Source organism: Grus americana, chromosome 3 (genome assembly GCF_028858705.1).
Source record: "Grus americana isolate bGruAme1 chromosome 3, bGruAme1.mat, whole genome shotgun sequence".
Taxonomy (NCBI): domain Eukaryota; kingdom Metazoa; phylum Chordata; class Aves; order Gruiformes; family Gruidae; genus Grus; species Grus americana.
Window position 1 is genome coordinate 38289856 of NC_072854.1, and position 22496 is coordinate 38312351.

At 36.6% G+C, this 22496-nt stretch overlaps 1 protein-coding gene across 10 annotated transcripts in view; it reads left to right on the top strand.

Annotated features, from left to right (window-relative positions):
- Positions 1-22496, top strand: part of DOP1A (DOP1 leucine zipper like protein A) — a 68552-nt gene that overhangs the window by 19693 nt on the left and 26363 nt on the right. For 6 of the 10 annotated variants that reach the window (XR_008576561.1, XM_054821902.1, XM_054821900.1 and 3 more), the window contains 12 exons: positions 432-531; positions 1323-1432; positions 3599-3707; positions 5327-5447; positions 6190-6309; positions 9270-9384; positions 9828-9857; positions 10262-10495; positions 13707-14331; positions 17332-17606; positions 18269-18425; positions 21993-22089. Coding sequence is in view for 9 of the 10 variants with exons in the window: in XM_054821902.1 (XP_054677877.1) it covers positions 432-531; positions 1323-1432; positions 3599-3707; positions 5327-5447; positions 6190-6309; positions 9270-9384; positions 9828-9857; positions 10262-10495; positions 13707-14331; positions 17332-17606; positions 18269-18425; positions 21993-22089 (2093 nt within the window). In the remaining variant the exon portion in view is untranslated. Of the gene's footprint in view, positions 1-431; positions 532-1322; positions 1433-3598; positions 3708-5326; positions 5448-6189; positions 6310-9269; positions 9385-9827; positions 9858-10261; positions 10496-13706; positions 14332-17331; positions 17607-18268; positions 18426-21988; positions 22090-22496 lie in introns of all 10 variants that reach the window. The other 4 variants (XM_054821906.1, XM_054821901.1, XM_054821907.1 and 1 more) reach the window with 4 other exon arrangements.

The window sequence follows — 22496 nt, forward strand, 5'->3', positions numbered from 1 at the left end:
TGGTGAAGTTATCAATACAACTTTTTTTTTCTTAATATTAGGACTTACACAAACATTTAAAGTATTAAGAGATTGAAAGGTATTTAAAATTCTTCAGTGATTTTTTTTTTTTTGTATGCTGGATTTTAGTTGAATTTGCTTCCAAGGCTTTTGGCTAATAAACAAAATGGAATGTCTTGTAACAAAAATGAGCTGTTAATGGAGTCAAGTATTTTTGCTGTTCATAAAGGGTGCATATTATTACAAAGTATCTGTTCCAAATAGTAGTCATATTTTGCTTTCCTAAGAGCAAGATTATGTTTTCTTGTAATATTCCGAATTCAGAAATGTCAGAACATGAAATTAACTATGTTTTAGTGCACATTAAGCTGCTAGCATAAAAAAGTGTTACTTTTCATAGTTAAATTTAATAGCGTTTCTAACTTCTTCAGGCAACACGTCCAGACATGATCAGAATTTTGTCAGCAGCCCTTCATGTAGTACTGCGCAGGGATATGTCACTCAACCGAAGGCTTTATGCATGGCTTCTAGGTAGGTTTGTATTTCATTTCATTGTCCACTAAAAGTGGAGGAAGGATTGTATGTTCATTAGCAGTATTTTGCTGTATTGCAGAGAGAGATGCTTGGAAAAATGAAATACTTAATTTGTATCCTAAGGAGGAAAGGCACTATCTCTCTCCATGGACATAAAAGATGAAGAATGTCATGCTGGAACTCTTTCCTATTATATAAATTATTGTTACATTTTACAATAGCAGCAATTACGGGCCACATTCAGGGGTAGAGCCTGGTGTACTAGGCCCATGTAAAGAGACACTGAAAGGCAACTTTTGTCTCCCTAAGAACATAAAATGAAAAAAACAGAGAACAGGCATTATAGAATGTAAATGGCAGTTGGAATGCAACTGGATGAAAATAAAAGAATGTTGAAAAATGTTGATATTACATTGATGGAGGCTCGAGTATGCAAACTTTAAGCTTCATTAGATATTTGCATGGTTGAATTAACTAATCACCAATCACTTATGTTCTCCATGCAGCTAGAACATTATTTCAACGCCCTTCTGGGGTAAAAATCAGTAATTTGGTTAATAATGTACTTAAAACTAAAGTTTGTAATTTGTGTGCAAACTGCTTGCGTGGAAGTTTCACTTAAGTTTCCTGTATTAAACTCTATAAAATCATTTTTCTCTTGCCAACATTACTTGGACTTCATCTTGGTAAGTTATCAGTGCTAGTGTGTTGATTTCTAGTTTAAAGAAATTGGCAAAATATTCTATTGAGACAAATACTTATTTGCATTGTCTTTTGTTTGCTTGAAGGTTTTGATAACAATGGTGCCCTTATAGGACCCAGAAGTACAAGGCACAGCAATCCTGAGGAGCATGCCACTTACTATTTCAACACCTTCTCTAAGGAGATGTTAGTCCAGGTAGCTATACAATGTTTTATTGTGGCATATATCTTCATAAATGGATGCTGATCAAAGTTGTGTATCTTCATCTTTTGCGTGCCATTTCAATGTGACTGTGTAATTTCTGTCTTTTTGTGGTCTCGTGTCCTACTCTTCTAAAACCTTCTCAGTGGAAAAATGAAGACGTCAAATAATGTATTTCTTTAGAATAACAGTATGATCAGGACAAATGTTAGATTTCTCTCTCTCCTCTTCCACAATGAATGTAGCATACATGGAGCCCAGCATACTGGAGCCTGTTCTTTCGTAAAACAGAATTGGAGAATTCTCTTCTACTTCTGTAGATACAGAAACTCCTCTGTGTCTTGGGAATTGGGAAAAAAATTTGATCAGATAGCCCTCAGAAGATCTGAGTAAGAAGAGTCTTCCTCCCCTCTAGGCAAGTAGAATGTCTTTTCTGCTGTCCATTGGCAGTCAGGAATAGTTGAGCAAACTGGCAGTCATAGCATTTGACCTTGTGAAGTGAGCTGAGATCATCTGGCCTCAAGAACTGTGCTCTGTCTCTTGCAATAATTAAAGTATACAAATGCCTTTCAAGATGTTGTGAGTCTGATGTTGAAATTGGGAAGACATTTTATCATTAAGGCAAATTGATAGGGTCAGGATTTTTCTGATAGTCAGAATTGCGGTGCTGTACATGGGAATGAGAGTGGGGATTCCAGTATTAGTAGCTGACACAAGAATATTTAGCTTATCACAACTTGAAGCTGATATCCAGCACAGAGCTAGTGCTTTCAGTTTTATCTGAAGGTAATGAGATCTGCTGCTCTACTGATGAGGAAGAGACTCCAGAATTCCAGCACAGCAGGGACCTCGTTGGCACATTCTTACCCTTCTCTTGTCACCCTTCTGCCCCATGGCAGATGATTCAGAAATTATCCAAGTGCAGAGGAGATGCCTGAATGAGATACAGTTTCACACGTACCTTCTATACAGAATGTAGTGAGCTTTTGGCAACATTTAGGCATTTGTTAATAGGTTGTGGTCTTCCTTTTAAATCTGTCCATCTTTCTAGCTTAATCAGTGTCGTGAAAGCTTTTCTACTGAAAAGACTAACAGCAGTGTAGAATTGATAGAGTCCATTTGGTATTTTTTATTTTTATTTTTGGTAGCAGGCACTACTGCTACAGTAGAATGGAGAGTGGCCATTTTTTATAACTAGGATAATTCACTTGTCTTTTGCTTTAGAATTTTTTGCAGACATTAAAATCAGTGGCTTGTTCTACATAATACAAATTGCATATGCCTTCTAAAACCTTTTGCTGCCTTTTGAAAGAGTTCAAAAGCATTACTCCTTTCTGCCTTCTTCCCTAGCAGCCTCTTTGTGTGTTCTTTTATCCAGTCCACCCCCATCTTATTCATTTTTACAATGTACTGAAAATTATGACATTCTAAAGGCATATTCAAGTAGAGAAGATTTTTCTTTCAAGATACTGGCTGATAATACTTGGTTTATAACAGATAGCAAGGTCAAACCTGTTTTCCTGCCTCTCTTCTTTCTCCTCCTTTTTTAGAAGCTGTAAAAGAAACAAACTAGTTTTGACTCAGGCAGTGAAACCAACCACAGAGAGAAAACTAAGCAAAATCTATGGCAGTTTCGTTGGGCTTTTTTTAATTCTGTAGGTCATTCTATAAACTGCTTCAGTGTAGAAACTCAGTTTTCTCATTTGTTTTGAAGTTGTCATTGGTATCTAGTCAACTTAATCAAGACAGTTTTCTACCACATACATGGGTATATCCTAGATCGACAGATTATTATTTATTAAGCCCTTAATATCTACATGCATTACCTTCTCAAACAATTTCTTCATCACTTTTCATGTCTTCTCTTTTATTCTTACGAAATTTTGAGTTGGTATCTGTTTATAATATTTTGTTTTGACTTAAGGTATATATGAGTTACCAAGTTCTGTTCCACATAGGGAACAGATAGGCAAAGTCTATTATTCTCATAGGCAAAGTCGAGAGAGTACTTAAGCATGGATCGAATGAGCTGCTATGACATGAAACAGTGGTCTCCACTACTCAGAATTTCCCCGTTATATGCAGCTTTTATTTCATGTTTCTTTCAATAAGTGTTTTCTGGTGTTGTTTTTGTTTTCCTGATACACTTGCTCTTTGTAGGCAATGGTTGGAATATTACAAGTTAACGGGCTTGGAGAAGAAAGCACATTAATGCAAGACTTAAAGCCTTTTCGAATTCTTATCAGTTTGCTGGATAAGCCTGAACTAGGTAATTTTCATATTACTTCTAGTCTTTAACTTGTTTTCCATGGTTTTGGTTTGAGAATTTTTCTCTTTTGATGGTCAAATTGAAAAAGCTGTTATTCTTAGTACTGGCAGGTTAGCTAGATTTCTTCCAAGCTAATAATTTAATGTATTCATTAGATTTACGTTTTACGAAATGCAATTTCATCTACTTTCAACACAGGAAATAAGAAGTTAAAGTCAGAGAGAGAACTGACGACATGTGGGAAGAAATGCAGATTGGATTTTTTCCATTTCTTTAATCGAATAGTGATTTTCACTATTTTAAATCTCAGCTGTTGCCCTTGGGAATATTCTGCTCTTTCTTCTAATATATGCAAAGAGATGAGAGATATTAACAAGAAAACAAAATTTTTTTCTCCAGAATTTATCCAGAGGAAGCAAGTATTTTTTTGGTTGTATGGGCGGTTTGCTTGGGGGTTTTTTGTTTGTTTAATTTTGCATTCCACTGTTTAAAGTATTTAAATGCACTTAGCAAGTGAGTGCAGAAGACTACGGGACAAAAGTAGATGAGGCAAAAGTATTTACAATTAAGTGTTGGATATCTTGCCTTTTTCTTTGGAATAACAATTTTGGAGGTAACTGAAAAAATCAAAATAATTTTTTAAGTCTATCCTAAGCGTAAAAATACAACAATTAGAGAGTATAACTTGAAAGGAAGTGGTTAAGACAGGCTGCAAAGAACAAAATATCACAAGAATTTGTCGTCATCTTGGTAATTTATGATTTCTGGGGGTCAGTTTAAAATTTCAGAGGCAATGTATACGTTAAGATTTCATGAAGTAAGCAGAGCTCTGAGGATTCTTTCAGCAAACTGAGATGGAAGAAGGTAGTAGGATTTCCGCTTAACTCAGTGAGCATACTCTCACTGAAGGCAGCTCAATGAGGCTAGGAGAAAGCATGAAAAAGCAAAGGCTATTTCAAGCAGGATCACTTTGTGCACTCCTTTCAAAATAAGTTGGTTTTTTTCTTTTTCAAACTTGAGATTTAGCTCAAATCTGAAGGAGGTGTTATTTCAAAAGGTATCCTGCAGACTCTGTCGGGAATTAAAGAAAACATGCCTCAAATAAAAAGGAAGGAAGATGCTCCAATATTTTACCTTGTATTTGCCTTTAAATATTTGAGTATATTTTCCATATGATAACAGCATGAGCTAGCTTATGGGTGGGTATTTGAAACTGTTTGGTTGAAAGCTACTTTTGATCAGGAATCCATGTAGTCACATTTACCTGTTACTGAGCTGAGCTAATAATCCTTCAAAGAGAGTGTGTACACTTGAACACAGGCTCTACTGATGTGACTGCATAGCTTTTGAACTAGGTGTGTTTGTATCCAGCCGTCATTGTACACACATTGTATGGGAGAACTCTGCTTGTGCTTTGCATACTCCCAGGCATTATAAATGCCTGTGTATTTCTGGAATGAAAAAAAAACTTCTGAAGTTGAGGTAGTTTATGAAATTGAACAGAAGGAGTTTTATGGTTTCAGTGCCCAAAGCTAGCCAACGATTTGGATAGTTTTCGGATGTGGACTGTTAGTGGTGCTATAATGCATAAGACCGTGATTGCTGCTATTTCTCCCTAGGCCCTGCCATCCTAGAGGATGTATTGATTGAAGTGTTTCGAACATTATATACACAGTGCAAAGCAGAACTGGAGCTTCAGGCAGAACCTTCTTTCAACAAAGAGCACACACAGCTAAGCAGGTGAATGAGTATAATGTATTCTGTATTAAATAATATATCTTTTTGTTGCCAAAACCATGACTGTGAAGCCTGTGGGACTGTGACCTGATTTCTTCATGATACAGGATCCATTGACATTAATTGCAATTTCTGTGTTCAGTGCAAAGGTCTGAAGAGCCATGGCTTTTTCTTTTTTTTTAAAATATTTATCATACATTTTATTTTTTATCCATGACAAAAGTGCTTGCTTGCTACAGCTGGAAGTTAGTATGTCAATAGTATAGATTAGTTGTGGCATTCTTTATAGCTGTGATCTTCAAAAAAAAAAAAAAAAAAGCGGGGGGGGAACAACTGATGAGCTTTCTTGAAGAGTAAAAATGAAGAGTGCTACAAGACAGCCAGAGAGGGGGATAAAAAAGAGTTTCAAGATTTGACTATCTTAGAAGGTGGAGAGAAGAGGGAAGTTCAAAGCTGGGGGTGAGAAACAACTGTAGGAAAGATCATGGGAAAACAGATCTATTAAAAATGTGTTAGAAGGCAAATGCTAAAGAAAAGGTAGAGAAGAAACCTAGCAACTATGATAAGATATTGATATGAAGTGCCTGCCACTATAGTGAGCCCTAGAGCAACAGCCACTGTAGGGATGAGGGGAGGACAATTTGCCAGTGTTAACTGGCAGTGGGTAAACTCATGGTGATACATGTGCAGTTACATAACTGAGAAATGAAGTGTAATATAAAATGTTCTTTTTATTTTCTTTCAGCAAACTGAGAGAAAACAAGAAAACAGCAGAATTGATTAAAACTGCCAATCTTCTCTTTAATTCCTTTGAGCCTTATTATATGTGGGATTATATTGCTCGTTGGTTTGAAGAATGTTGTAGGTAGGTTATAATACTTAATCTCTGTATGTGTAAAGTTGAAGTTGACTTTTGTTTTAAAGCTTTTTTGCCTCAAAGAAGTCAGTCTAATGTGATCATTTAGTCTGTAAGTCTTTTTCATTCCCGTCCCTTTAACTTTGATCTTTTGGCCCATTTCAATCAAATGTGATTGGTGGTCTCAGCAACGAGAGAACTCACAAACTCAGTGTCTGGGTAAAATCAAGAGACAGAATAGTACCTCTGCTGAAGGGAGGACTCCAGAATGATCTCAAAGCTCATTTGTTTTGTTCTGCCTGTTCAGTACAGGATTACTCATTGGGTGTCTAGCAAACCCACCAGCTTTACCAGGAGTGATTTGTGGAATGTGTTAACTTTCGCCCCGCTCTTTTAGGGATGAAAAAGTGTGGGAGTCCTGTATGTGGCAAGGAAGGCTATAGGAGGGAACATAATAAAGAAGGGAGAACTGAAAATACTAATGGGAGGGAGCGCAACCAAGGGACCACAGGAGAGCAGGGTTTGTTGCTGTGGCAAGGGATAGGTGATGCAGGGATTTCAAATGCAATTTGTAAAAATATTTTTTTCATTGCTTATGGAATAGCTCAATAACATATTAAGGTATTTGGACAGCCAACAGTGTGCTGTCATAAGTAAAGAAAATTGTGTCTTGGGCTGCCTTAGGGGGAGTGTGGTCAACAGGTGAAAGGAAGTTATTTTTCCTTTCACTTAGTGTTTCTAAGGTCACATGGAATATCGTGTCCAGCTTTGGACACCCCGCTTCAGGAGGAGTGTTGAGAAACTGAAGAGGCTCTAGTGCAAAGCATTTGACACTGTCCCGCATGACATCCTTGTGTCTAAATTGGAGACACATGGATTTGATGGATGGACCACTCAGTGGATAAGGAACTGGCTGGATGGTCGCACTCAAAGAGTTGTGGTCAATGGCTCAATGTCCAAGTGGAGATCAGTGATGAGTGGTGTTCCTCAGGGGTCAGTACTGTGACCAGCACTGTTTAACATCTTTGTCAGCGACATGGACAGTGGGATCGAGTGCACCCTCAGCAAGTTTGCCGACGACACCAAGCTGTGTGGTCGACATGCTGGAGGGATGGGATGCCATCCAGAGGGACCTTGACTGGCTCGAGAGGTGAGCCCTCTCAAACAGCAAGTGTTGGCTCAGGGGTTCAGGTTGGACTTTCAGAAAAGCTTTGCTAGGAACATAGTGCAGCAGTGGAACAGGTTACCCAGGAAGGCTGTGGAGCTTCCCTGGGAGATTTCCAGGACTCTGCTAGACAAAACTGTGGATGAATTTATCTAGCGTTGTTAGCAGTCCCGCTCAGTGTGAGAGGTTGGACTAGACGAAATCCCTTCCAACATGTCTGTGACTTAATTTTTGTGTATTTGACTGAATTGCTAAAGGTAAAGCAAGCAGGCTACAACCAACAAGCAGGTGAGAATTTCTTTACATATAAATAGATGTTACTGTAAGCTTGGACACCAGATTGCCTTATAAATAAATAAATGGAATCTGGAGAATGTTTTTTGCCTTTTTTTTTTCTACATGAGCCACTGTGTTATGTAAGTTATTGTCTTCCTATTTAAAAAGATAATGCCATTAAGTGAAAACATAACCAGTTGATTTTAAACCATGAATTTGTGAGTTATCTTTATATCATCTAGTCTGATTGCTAAATCACAGTTACTACTTTTAAAGTGATTTAGATTTCCCTCTGAATTTGTCTTAGGCTTTTTCTTATGATTTTCCCCCACCAAAAATTAAAAATAGGATTTCTTGTATCTAGTGTTTTCTCCTGTCTGAGTATCGCTCACTGCTATCAAGGCTTCTCTCAAAGCTTTTTTTGATAAGGGGCTCAGTGAGTTGAATTCAAGTCATCTTTTATGAGCTATTACAGTTGAACAAATCTGTGAGTAATTTATGAGATGGTAGATCTTTCTGGGTAGCAGCACAGAATGTGAAAAAGAATTTGTGTTATGACTTACACAAAGGGACCATTTCACTGAACTGTAAAACAGGCTGCTAATTTTATGAAGATAATTACTTGTTAGATACAGTAACCCAATGGAGGTGTGGGTTAAGTAGAGTGCTACTTTTCAAATGTAGGTTACTGACAGAATGCAATTTAATTATAAAATCTTCTGTTTCAGACCTGGTTCCTGTAACACTTCTATTATTTCAAATAAATCCATTTTTCAGTCCCGGCATATGTGTTCATGAACCCTTCCAAAACAGAGGGAAAGGATTAGCATAACTAACTATTGCAGAAAATGTGAGACTGCCCTCACCACCACCACCCCCCCTGCAGAATAAATGAATTAGAGAAACAAAATATTATTATTTTGTTCATATCTGCATATTGTCAGATTGCAACATGATTTCATGGGGGATTTGTGCTCCATCTTCCTTCACTCAGCAATAATATTTACCAGATTATGAATTCTTGTCAACAGCAAAACAATGCGGTCAGCTGAAGTTGAAGTGGACATCTAGAAGAGCTTGTTTTGTTTTCCTCTTGTACAGCTTAATGCTTCATAGGCCTTTTATTTCACTTTTGGTTGTCTTTATCTCAAGTGCTTAATGCCTTGTGGTTAGATCTCTTCAAAATTACTGTACTCCCAGTAACATTATCCCTCAATTCTATTCTTGGTGCCCATGCTCATACTAGTAAATATTGCTGTATATGGTGGAGTCACAAGTGCAATTTTCTGTAGTCTGAATTTCCTTATTTTATAAATGAAGCCTGGTTTACACTGAAAGGCTGGTTGCTGCTTTTTCTGAAAGCATGCAGTGGGGCCAAATGAGCTACTTAACAGTAAAATGAGAGATTGCTTATTTGTTTATAGAGATTATCTCTGATGTGTACAGCTTTGCCTTAAGTTACAGAAACACGGTCAATGAAAGGGGGAGAAGGAGGGAAATGTCATGAAACCCTATTTGAATTTTGCAGGAGAACATTACATGCCAGACTTCAAACTGGGCCTGGAGGTGGTTGTGAACAATCAGAGTTACCTCTGACAAATTTCTGCTTGTTAGTGGATTTTTTGTTGGATATAGTTTCTTTGGTAAGAATTATTTTATTTGTTGCTAATACTGGGATTCTGTTTGTTTATAGCCTACAGAAATACTGTATCTGCTTTATTAATTGTTTTCTCTGCAAATACATTGCCATGAATTGGTGGACACCTTTAGAGGAAGTTTTGGGTTCATTGTATAATTCTTGATAGACTGGTTGGATATAGCCAAAGTGTTTTTATGCTGCTTATACCTGAAAATTTTTGTCTGTCCTGGATTTCTTTTCTCTAAAACTACACTGTATTTATTACAAGTGTAGTCTTTGTAGTTTGGTATGCTGGTTTAGATGTGAAGCTTTCTTTTAAGGCTCTTCTAAATGTCATGCTAAGATGTATCTTGTTTTTCTGTTGGCATTGTTTAATGTAGCAAATACTGTTGAAACTGTTTTTTCTATACCTGTCTTTCCTCAATTCTTTGCTTTCTCATTTCAAAGCCTACTAGAAGTATGAGAGTGCTGTGTCAGGTATGGCAATCAGCCTGTTTTCCCTTTAGTTCTTAATATCTTGTTTATCTTTCATTCTTAAACTTTTATATTAAGGTTATTAAAATAATAGTAGTAGCATTCTTTAGCCTTATTGTTATGTTTTGTAATGTGTTTGTTGTGTAATGAACAAGATGTAAAATTCTGAAAAAGAGCTAAATATATTTCTATTTTTTGGTTACCCAACTGTAAAGTTAACTTTGTATTTTTTTTTAAGTAAAGCATGTATTTCTTATTCTTGGATATTGAGATATTAATTTTTCTTTTTCTGTGTTCCATATGTTTAGAACACAGTTAAGTAAATGATAGGTACCGCTGCTACAGAAGATAACTCTCAGGGTGGAATTTGGTATTGTAATTAATGAGTTTTACTATTACTTTGTTAGGAGACTTACATTGAAATACAGACAGAACACCTGCCTCAGCTGTTGCTCAGGATGATTTCTGCGTTGACGAGCCATCTTCATACTTTGCACTTGTCTGAGCTTACTGATTCTCTCAGACTCTGCTCGAAGATCCTTAGTAAGGTTCAACCTCCGTTGCTATCTGCTGGTACAGATGGTATCCTGCAGCTTCCTAGTGGACACAGCAGCTCCATCAAGGAATGGGAAAATAAAAAGGTAGCTGATGATGTTTTGCAGCATCTTGGAAAAATACTTTTTGTGTGGAAAGGAAAAGTGGTCTTTCGAAGCCTGTGCTGAACCACCTACAAGTCTTTGATTAGATTTAATGTACAACAATACATGTGAAACTTGGATCATCAAAAGAAATTATAGTTGTGCACTTCATTGTGGTAAAAGGCCTTGATTCTTAAGGGGTTTTATCTACATTTAATATTATACGTGTATAAATCACTTCAGAATCAGGGCCTAAGAATGAACTAATCAACTAAGGTTTGAAGTTGTAATGTGCTTCAGGAGTCTGATCATGTAGAATAACTGGACTAAAAAGAATTCTCCATTTTGGTTACCTATCAGACATATGTAAATTCTCTCACTCAATTTATATGCATCAGATAAATACCCATCAGTTATTTTACTGTCACTGTTAAGTTCTTAGAATCACTTAATAAAGAAACAGAAGCAGCAAACCAGCCAACAGCTCTTTCTCTTTTAACATTGTCTAGTTTGGTCTACGCAACCCTGGCTCTGTAAGGTATGTTAAGTGACATGCCCTGAAATCCTTGTTCTCCAGCTGAAGAAACTAGAGGAACATTGTAGAATAATTTAGATTTAAAGTGACATTTACAGGTCACTGCTCAAATCAGGGCTGATTTCAAAGTTGGATTCTACTTTAAAGCTAGATCAGGTCACTCAGGATCATATCCGGCTTAGTTTTTAATATCTCCAAGGATGAAGATTCCACAGTTTCTCTGTACAGCTTGTTTGTTTGCACTGTGTTGTTTAATCAGAATTTCCATTGTTCCAGCTTGTGTTTGCCTCTCGTTCTTTCACTGTGGATTTCTGAGCATGCCTCCATCTTCTCAACTACCTAATGGGAAGTCACAGACGGCAATAAAGATACCTTCTCCCCCTCCACAACTCTTAAGACTGAGCAAATCCAGCTCTCTGAGCTTTCCCTCTTTGCCAGGTGCTTCTGTGGTGGCCCTCCACTGGACTTAGTCAGCACATGAGTGTCTGTTTTCTACTAATGAGTGCAAACTTGGACACAGTATTCCAGATGTGGTCTTAAAAGTGCCAAGCAGAGGGGATTAATCGCTTCCCTTGACTTGCTGGCTATACTTTTGCTAATTTGGTCCTGTATGTGGTTGGCCTTCTTCACCAGAAGGATCCACTCCTGGTTCATGTTCACCTTGTCCATTAGGACTCCACCATCTTTTATGCAGGATCCTATCTTTATTCTTTCTAGCCATCTGATACCTACTTACTTTTGTTCTTTTGCTTGGTTGGGGTTTTTTTGTTTGTTTTGTTGTTGGTTGTTGTTGTGGTGTGGGTTTTTTTTTTTTTTAAATAAAGACTTTTTTTGATTGAATGATGTTGCCCTTTGAACCTTTAGCAGCCTTTTTCTTTAAATTACAGCTGACTCGGATGTGGCCATGGCTTCTGTTAAGAGACAGAGTGAAATTAATTACTGTGTTTCTGATCTCTTTTACATTGTATTTTATAAGACAAGGTTACCTGTTATGTCTTCGTAAGCTTTTTAGTATTTATTAACACAGGAGACAGTGAAAGCTATCTCAAATTTTCATTCTTACTCCATCTCTGGTAAAGAGATATATAATGATGTCTCTGGTTTTATTTATTCATGAAAAAGTTATTCAGACTTTTAGATTATACTCAAATTCTGTATTTAAGACTATTAGTGATTAGGATGTCAGACAGCAAGACAACTTCTGGGCCTGTTAGATCTCAGGCAACATCTACCATTGCTGGCAAGATAGCTAGATGAGAAGTACGTGGGCACGTTCTTTATCTGCATTCACTCCCACTGATCCGTGCACTTCTGTTTAAGTTGTTTCCCTATGCACCTCACATTCTCACCAGGTAGCAGAGCCTATGCTACCAGTTACCAGCAAGACTTCGGGGGGTTAGAGCAGCCTGGAAAGCTGCTGTGGGTTCTTATTGAGTAGGAATCATTCATCGGATTTCTGCGTATTCTGAACGGATGAGGAATTAAAGCACACAGTGAGTCATGAAGAACTGTTGTTACCAGAGCAACCCTTCTTTCTTGTTTCTAGGACATGATTTTTTTCTTTCTAGTTGCAAATGGTTAGTAGTTTTTAAATGAAAGTTTATTTCTTTTTTTTTATAATTATAACTTTGTATTTGAAAGAAATCCCCAACTTCCAAATCTCAGGATTAGTGTGTAAAAAGAAAGGTGCTAGTTAGTTAAAATTGTACCATATATGCATCTATGAATTAAGATTCTGTCCACATTTAATAGACAGTTTCTTAAGTCAAAGAGCATAAATTTTATTGAGAAATTGAGCTGGCTTTATTAGTATAAATGTGGAAGTGTGAAAAATGTTTATGAAAGATTTTATTCTTCATTTACAGCTCCACAGTTCACTTTTTTTAAGGTGTTTTGACAACTTGTAGTTGTAATGTTAAATGACATTGATCCTGCCTTCCTAATGAGACAAAACTTTAATAGTTGCAGTGGTTCTAACAGTAGAATATCTAGACAGTTATTAGGTTAAAATAATTTAACATCTAATGTGATTATTTACTTCTACAGTGGGAACTTCAAAAGTGTGATCAGAGAAGTGTACACTTTCTCCTACTCTCTCAAGTCTTCCCATTCTTCTTGGCTGACGTCTCTTTTTGTCTCCTTTGCCTACAGGCATTTTTTACTCCTTTATGACTGCGGCAGTTTCTGATTAACAGATAAATATCTTGTCCTTTTGTAGAACATGCTAAAATCTAAGATATTAAAAGAATCTTGCTAGCTAAAGTGACCATAAACAATGTAGTTCAATGTCCTGCTTCCTGCTGGAAGTGAGGGGTTTTCTTTGATGTATGAATATTTTGATTTATGATGTTGTATAAATTAATAATACCTATGTCTATGCATTTCAGCATTCTTTTATAAAAAATGGACATGATCATGATATGAAGAAAATGTTAAAAGCAAATTTAAAGTATTTTACTTGATGAACAATGTTTGGTTTGGGGGGTTTTTTTATAGTTAGCTTGGTCTGGCAAGCTTACTGAAACACCAAACATTATTTTGCATAAAATGTTTTTATATAAATAGATTTAAAACTGTGGAATAAAATTGTTGCTTTCAAATGGAGAAGCAAATAAGTATTTTCTCACTAGGACCTAAATAACCCATTTTGAGCAATCATTAAACTTTTATCTCCCTCAGGTGCCATCAGTTTCACTTGAAAATCCTAACGATGTGTTTGAAGATGGTGAAAATCCTCCAAGCAGTCGATCATCAGAAAGTGGATTCACTGAGTTTGTACAATACCAGGCAGATACAACTGATGACATTGATAGAGCACTGAATGAAGGTCACGGTGCACCTGGCATTCCTATTATTGGTAGCACATCCTCTGAGACTGAGACAGCATCTACTGTGGGATCTGAGGAAACCATTGTACAGCCTCCTTCCATAATGACACAGGGGACAGCAACTCGAAGTGGGAAAACAATCCAAAAGACTGCAATGCAGTGCTGTTTGGAGTATGTCCAGCAGTTTTTAACCCGATTTATCAACCTGTATATCATTCAGAGTAATTCCTTGTCTCAGCCCTTAGGGGCAGAGCTTCCAGTAGACCCCTCTAGAGAGCAAGGACAGAACACAAAATGGGACAGAGAATCACAAGCTGATGCTAAGGTGAAGAAAACAAACAAGAAAAAAACACTGAAAGAATACCTTCCTGCCTTTATTGCTGCTTGTCAGCTGTATCTTGAATGTTCAAGCTTTCCCGTTTACATTGCTGAAGGAAACCGTACTTCGGAATTACATCCTGGGAAGCCTGAAGTTGGTAAGCTGCACTCTTCTTTGTCCTTTGCTTTTAAATATATTTAAAACAAATATTAAAGTAATAGTATTCATAACAATGTGTTGCTATTTGCTGTTCCTCTCAGAAATGTGAGTTTCCTTCTGTATCAATTGGTTTGCTTTTTGCAAATTAACTATTTTCTCATAGATTTTAAGAATATTGCTGGCATGGGATTTGACACTAATTAATATTGGGGTGACAAATATAAATTATGCAAACTGAAGCCTGAGAGTAGAATCTAGAATTTTCAGATGTTCCTCTTTACCATATTGATTCCCGATGCTTTCTTTGTCATATTTTGTAATAGCCACAGCTGACATAAAGTATGTTTTTTAGCTTCATTTTAGCAATTTTTGGATTGATGTGCATGTTGATCACTTTGTGCAATACATGGAAATTATAAGCTTCTGTCCAATAAAAATTGTACCAGATAAGAAATTAATTTTACTTTGTTCCTATTAAAGGAGCAGTTCTTGCAAACAGTTCTTCTAGCTACAGTTGCATTAGAAAACAAAATAAAAATGGTGGGTTTTATGAAGTGTGAATACATTCTTCACAGATAGGTGAACACATTCAGCTACAGATACAGAAATGTGATTAAAATGTTAACCATTCTGGGTTACTGTAAAATGTGACATTTTAGATGGACAATCCTTTTTATAGTTTGTAAAATCTTCAATTTGCAGTTCTAATTTTGGTTCCACTTCTGGTCTATAGCTTGAAAATTGCTGCCTTAAAATGGTATCACGGTGGATATGCTTGGAGCATGTAAGAAATAGTTACAATAATTTTGGCTACTGTCACAGTTGTCTTCTGAGCTTTTATTTTTTTCTAGGAAACTTCATGGCTGCAGTTTTTTTGTTCTTATCCACAACTTTCAAAATCTATTAAAGGCTAGGTGATGGGCGCTGCTTGGAGATGAATAGTTTTTTGGCTTTTGGAAACAAGCACGTTAATTTAACATGACTCCTTGTTCTATTCCTCTAGTCTTTAAGAACATGTTGTGTATGTCTTCGTTATTCAGCCAGCAGCAGAGCATATCTTTCACTCTGTGAGATCCAAGCATATCAAATATTTGTCAGTCGAAGGCAACTTGGTTACACCTGTTGGTTTTTTAAGGCTATTGCAATGCTAAAGGGGTGCTACCTTTTGTAAAAGATCTAGCACAGTATATTTGTGCTATAGCATGACCCTGAAAAACATGACTTTTATTTTTTTCCAAACACGAGCGACCTACAAATGTTGTGGCAGAAGACCAAAAATATTTTAAAAATAAGCTGTTTGCTTATTACTTTTCCGTGGATGTAGCACTTTTGGTTATTGCTGCCTTCTAAACTCTAAAGCAGAAAGCCTGTAGAGCTTGAGTAGTTTGTGCCTCGTCTGAAGGCAGCGATTCTAGGAATACTTTTCACTTTGTGTAAATGTCTTGGATTTGCATTGCTCGTTCATCATCTGAACCTTCCCATTTGTGATGTTGTGTTTGCAGTCTATTAAATGGTATGACTTTGAGGAATAAGCATAAATTTTAGCGAGAAGGATTTTGTCTCAGATGTAAACGTCTGTTGTACAGAATGACAGGGCAGACAGGAATAGCGATGGGTCTGGTGCTACATAGCTGTCCCAGGAGTCCTGCTTCTCCTAATAGAGAATGTTGGTGGAACAGAGAATGGAGAATGGGAGAAGTTAGTTGCCATAATTCACACACCAGCCTTTTCTTCATCTATTGATATGTTTTTCTACTGCAGAAGAGGCTGTTTTTATTGAAGGGTTGCTAAATTTGGAACATGTTTTTGGTGGGTTGCATTAGTAATGTGACCCAATTGCCTTTAATCAACAGTGAGAGTCATCAGTCTGTTTATTGGAAGGAGCCAAATTAGTCTGATATTGATAGAACATAATTGTGCTTAAATTTTACTGCATGCTTAATTTCTCAGATAAATGCATGCTATTTTGAATTGAAGAAATGTAAAAGGGAACTGAGTCAAGCTCAGAATAATGTTTATGTCTGTAAACTCTAGAACATTATGTGGAATTGTTAGGTACATTTAGGCCCCCATTTACATTTCAAAATTAACTATTGTGGATATAAATTACAAACTGCACGTTCCTTCTTGATTCTAAATAGATGCTGTATTTCTGCCTATTAAATAACACTTGTGTCTGATTCTACAAGCATTTGCCTCTTTTAAGAACACAATCAATAAAGTCCTTTTGAAGTTTTAAGAAAAATTACTTTGGCACCTCTTAAAAGGGTGCATTGTTCACTTGGAGACTTCATTGTGAACTTCAGAGAACGACACTTGCATTATCAATCCAGCATATGGTATTAAGTGAGGGGATGGTAAGAAGGGAAAGACAACTGCCTACAGTGAAAGCAGAGTATTATCTAATAGGATCATCTTGCTGCCACCCAAAACATCAATTTTCAGATACTTTTATTTTTAAAGTGTTGCCAGGAAAATATCTATTTTTTTGTCAGTTTAAACTTAGTTTGTATACATAAATAATATATGTAAATAATTCTGTATGTAGAAATATTATAATATCAATATATTATATTATTCCAGACTAACCAACTGCAATGTTAAGACTTCATTGCTGGTCAAGAATTTCCTGAAAGAGGAAAGTGAATGAAAGGATGTGCAAACTACTAAAACTCCAGTTTTGTCTAAAACATGAAATCGTGTGGATGCAATTCTGTAAAATTTATTTTTCTCTTCCTTGTTCAAATTTTCCTATTTATTTTTGGTTACTAAATGTTTGAAGTGATACATTATTGCATTCTTAATTAGATTATGTTAAAGATGGAGATACATCAAGAAGTATCTTTCCCCTGCATACATTTTCCTAAACCTATACAACAGGCAGGTTGAAATATGAAAGATAAAGGACAATTATACATGTGGTTATGAGATATAAGAGGAGAATTTCATAACATTTAAAACTGTTCAATGAATGTATCATCTGTGATTTTTATTTCAGACTGTGAACAAGTACAGCCTCCACTGTGGCTACAGACTTTAATGAATGCTTGCAAGCAACCGAGCGATTTCAGTGTTCAGGGCGTTACTATTTCCCTTGTGATGGACTTGGTTGGATTGACTCAATCTGTTGCTCTCGTCACTGGAGAAAATCTGAACAGTGTGGAAACTGCTCAACCTCTTAGCCCTAACCAGGGAAGAGTGGCTGTGGTCATCAGACCTCCTCTTACTCCAGGCAATCTGAGATATATGGCTGAAAAGACAGATTTTTTCAAGGTACAATGCAGTATCTCGTTGTTTTCTTTAGACTTCTTTTCCTGATGAAGACTGACAGGCTTGTCCACTTTACGGTCCTTGATATGGTAAACCAAAGTTTGTTGCTGAGTATTTTGATAACAGTTGTAAGCTGTGTTAGGCTCTAAATGAAAATACATAATAAGTTTTCCCACTGATTGTCTTACTGACTGCTTGGGTGAAAATCTTTGTTTGGATGAATATTTTTAAAATATAAATAAATCTGATTGAATAGCATCATTAATTAGCAAAGGTGTAAAACAGAGATGTGCATAATGTAGGACTCTTGTAAACCACACTCTCTGCATTTGTGTGATTTATGTAAGAAATCATTTACAAAAGGTAATCAGCAGCAGGTATATTATGTTGTTAATCATATTTCAATGAAAACTTATTTCTGGAGATGCTTGTGAGTTCTGATTCCTAACAGGAATTTTTTATGTAGTAAGCTGTTGCAGTGTTTCACACAGTTCCTTATGTTCATACAAACAAAAAAGAACAATTTTTGTAGATTGCTTGTTGGTCATATGGTGTTATCAGATGTAATGTCTCCCATCGCTGCATAGAGCTCAACGTAGTTTAGAGCAAAACAAGGCATATACTCATTCACTTGTCTCTTGCAACTTTTATTTTCATGTACAAAGCATATAGCTTTAACTCTTTGGGACCAGTTGGGTGATGGAACTCCTCAGCATCATCAGAAGAGCGTGGAGCTCTTCTATCAGCTGCACAACCTCGTTCCATCTTCTAGCATTTGTGAAGATGTTATTAGTCAGCAGCTGACTCACAGAGACAAGGCAAGTTGTTCATATATTTGCTAAAAGATGACTTAAGTATATAACTATATATAACTGTATATAACTTTAGAAATATATTTAGAAGAAGGACTTGGTGCCTCAGAGGAGGGCATAAATAACTTCAATATTGAAAAAAATGTTGCCTTACGTTGATTGTTTCAAATATTAAGTATACTTTTATCTTTTGCTTGCATGCAGAACAACAGATTTGTCCACCTTCTGATGCTGCCACCCTCTTTCCTGTATTCCCACTCACAAGAAACCTTAACCTTATGTCTGTAGTAGTTGAGCCCTGTTTTCATGACATCTTGGTGTTTCACAAACCTATCAAAAGTGTTTGTAATGGTAGTAATTGACTATAGATCCCATTCCAGTTGTCCTAACCACTCTTTTTTACCTGTACAACTCCATCAAATTTAAGCACTTGTTATTGTCATCGCCATGTCTCTGTTGCCTTTCTTGGTAGTGGGGTTGGCTTGCTTCTTTAAGACAGTCACATGTGGTCCTCTTCATCTTTCTATCCTTTCGCTTTCTCTTTTTCCCCTCTCTCTCAGCTGAGGTGTCCTTACTGCCTTTCTCTTTGTGTCACCACCTTCTTTTTACAGTCTGAGATCTGTTTTCAATTCCTTTCCCTTTCTGTGAGACACATCCTTATGAGTCTGCTGCATTTGATATTATTAATTTGCTGCTTCAGCCTTAATTACCTTTCTCTTTTAAGCAGCAGCAGTGAATTGTTGGGTTTTTTTGTCTTTCTGGCCATTTTTATATATTATCTGATTCTGGTTCTTTTTGTAAGAGTTAATGTAAATATAAGACAAAAGAGCAGCTTGTAATTAATGAGACTTTATTTTATTTCCAGCTGCCAAGAGCTGTGCTACATATTTCTGAGCTCCTCCTTCTGACACTTGTCTTGGTTAATTATTTCCAGCTAAAGTGTTTCTGTGAGATTCCTTTTCCCTATTGGGAAGTGGAGGAACTGCAATAACTAGATAGTTTTGATGAAGAGACTTCTGTATAATTCCTCTCCAATCTCCTGCGGCCCTTCTCTAGTTACTTGTCCTTCAAAGATTTGAATTCTGACTTTCTGCTGTGTTTGCCAGTTCTAGAGGGCAACTAATACACTTCTCTAACAGCAATTGCCAGTTTTCTGGGCTTCTGTGTCTTTGTGGGAGGTGTGCTTGCCTACTCTGCTCTGACTGCCATGGCAGCTGGGTTGTGAGTTGTCTGTGCATCTCTTTGCAATATGTCACTGAGGCTACTGTTTTCTTTAAGGTCTTTACTTTCCATCTGTGTCTCATGTCAGAAGCCATGGACTATAATTTGAGCAGAACCTCTCGAGTGATCAGAGAGCTGCTTCTTTGCCTCTGATAAGTGTTTGGTTTCTTGTTATTACTTTGTCACTTGTCCTGTCTCCTGTTCTGCTACCACTGGTTATAATGTTTGCTCATGACCCAGCTTGGTGGATGAGCCTCCGCATTTTCGTGCTAGACAAAGGGGGCTTTTCAGCATTCAGCAACATATTTATGTAGGAGACTTCATCTCTTATCAAAAGTTATGCTCTGCTTCCCAATGTATAAAGCACGTGCTTATCTTTTACCATTGCTAGTAGGAGTTCTGCTTGTCATGACAGGTACTCTTTTCTTTTTTCTTTTCTCCTCCTCTAGAAATCTGTTTCAGCTAGAGGCTGTTAATTTGACATTTGGGTTGAGGCCTTTGTAATGCTTTAAATTTCAGATACATGAACTGTTTTCACAGCCTCAACAGAATGGATGATAGGGAATTGCTTGCTTACATGTTCTGGCAACTCATAGTTGTGCGACTTCAGAAGCAGTTCCCTTTTTACCTTTCTACCAGGGACTAACCAGGTCAACAGAAGTGAATGTGAACCAGTCTGTCAATCACTGCAGTTCACAGCTTGGCATATTGATAAAACTGCTGATGATTTATAGTTTCGCTTATTAGGCTGGTCTGTGAACTGCTGTGACTGTGGATGTGGCACTCGCTCATTTCTGCCAACCTTACTGTGAAAACAGTAATTTCTTACATCTTCCCAGCATGGATTGCAAGGGCTTACATGGAGTCATCTCTGTGTGTTTGAGAATTGGTATTTTTACTCTTTATTCAGCACATGTTAGTGAATTGTTTTGTGTAAATGTATATATTTTGCAGCAGTGTTATGTTTTATTTTTTTTTTCCTGTGAGAAGCACATTTTTTCTAAATAAATGTCATGTTGGCTTTACTGTCCAGAATGCTGCTTTTTCTCATTTGGTGGTTGTTTTTTCTTTTGGTTTTTGTTTGATGTGATCTGTCTTGTGTCCTTTCTGTTATTTTCAGTTTTTATAGCTTTTACGTAAAATTTTCATTATTGTGGCAGATATTGGTTCTGTTAGCTATTGCAAAGCTTCTTAAGCTGTATGTTGTAAACTAAGTCTGGAAGAATGCCAGGTTGTCACAGTGGTATTAATGGTTTTTGGTTTGGCCTTATTTTGATTGGAGGTAAAGACACCTGTTCATTCCCTATATGTATATATTTTAAGAACAAACAAGTGAAAATGTTCATCCTCTTGTCTCTGCTTATCATCTAGTAATTTAGTTTAAGCCCTGACTGGATATGAAAGTAATTTTGATGTTTTATTCAGTATGACTGTCCTCGTTTTGTGTTTGGTTTGTTCACACCTACAACTGCTTAGTAGCTTCCTTGTCTCTTGGGTAAAGTTGTTTTTAATACATGTACCCATGTATTTGTATTGTAGCATGGCATTTACTATTGTTTACAACCTTGCTGGATTAACTCTTTGCCTTGATCAGCCACAGTAAAGAGATAAAGGTGTAAAAATTATTACTTTAATACCATTTTCACCATTAAATATTCTGCATATTATTACTAGTCATTAGAAGTCCTTTGGGCAGTAAGCATGTCCTATTTGTCCAAATAAAACTCATTAAGTTCCAGAACTAAATTTCTCATGTTAGTGATGAACTCTATCTACATCATATCTAGCTACAAAATTCTTATGTCTCTTTCTAGCCAATTTATTTTCATTCCCTTATTCCATGGATACTGTGTTTAATCCCATAATTCCAGACACTATCTCTAAAATTTTTCTCTTCTTTCTCTGCCTTTTCTTTCTGCCTCTGTATGCTTGAGTTTTCATATTGAAAAGCTTGCATGTTTCTTCCTGCTCTCTTATGATCTCTTCTAGTGCCTCAATAGATATAGATAAACTCACTGTAAAGAGAGATGTGCAACTTGTGAGGGTAAAATATTGTTCAAGCTATCATATTAAGTATTTAAAACTTTTTCAAGCTAAACTTTGAAACTAAGGCAGCCAAGATCAAGATGAGGGAGAATCCTTTCATGCTACTAAATTGCTCGCAGAGGCCTATTGTTGCCTGTTACTGTTTTTAATGTTAGAAAATAGGATTTGAATGCCTAGTCAAAAAAAGTTAATTTTAATAATTTCACTATATCTTTTAAGCTGCTATATACCTTTTTTTTTTTTAAATCCAGCTCTTATCAGAGGCTGTTGTATTCTGACAGATCTAACTTATAATTTGGTCCACAGAAAGTAAGAATGGAAGCTCATGCAAAGTTTGCAGTGCTATGGCATCTCACCCGTGACCTTCATATTAACAAGTCGTCTTCCTTTGGCCGTACCTTTGACAGGTTGGTGACTGCAAGCATGATTCAGTTGAAATAATTTTGCTTCAAAATCTTTAACTACTTTATACTGGCAGTATAGAGTGCTTAGAATTTGGAGAACTACGGGTAACTGTGAGAGCAAGGAAGGAGAACAAGAAATTCATTTGTTAGACAAAAAATGTTTTCACATTGATGATTATGTAAGCTGTAAATTTTTCTGGTATCTGTAAAGAGGAGGGCAGGAATGGTCACATGATTCCATGACTATCACTGTGGTTCAAATGTTTGTGTATATTGACCGTAGTATCTGAGTTCTTGCTGTGCTTTGGTAAAAACAAAAGCAGGAGAGACAAGTCAACCCACAAGTGAATTATATGAAAATGGAAAGTAACAGTAAAGCTAAGAAAACTTAAGAACAAAATTGCAAGTAA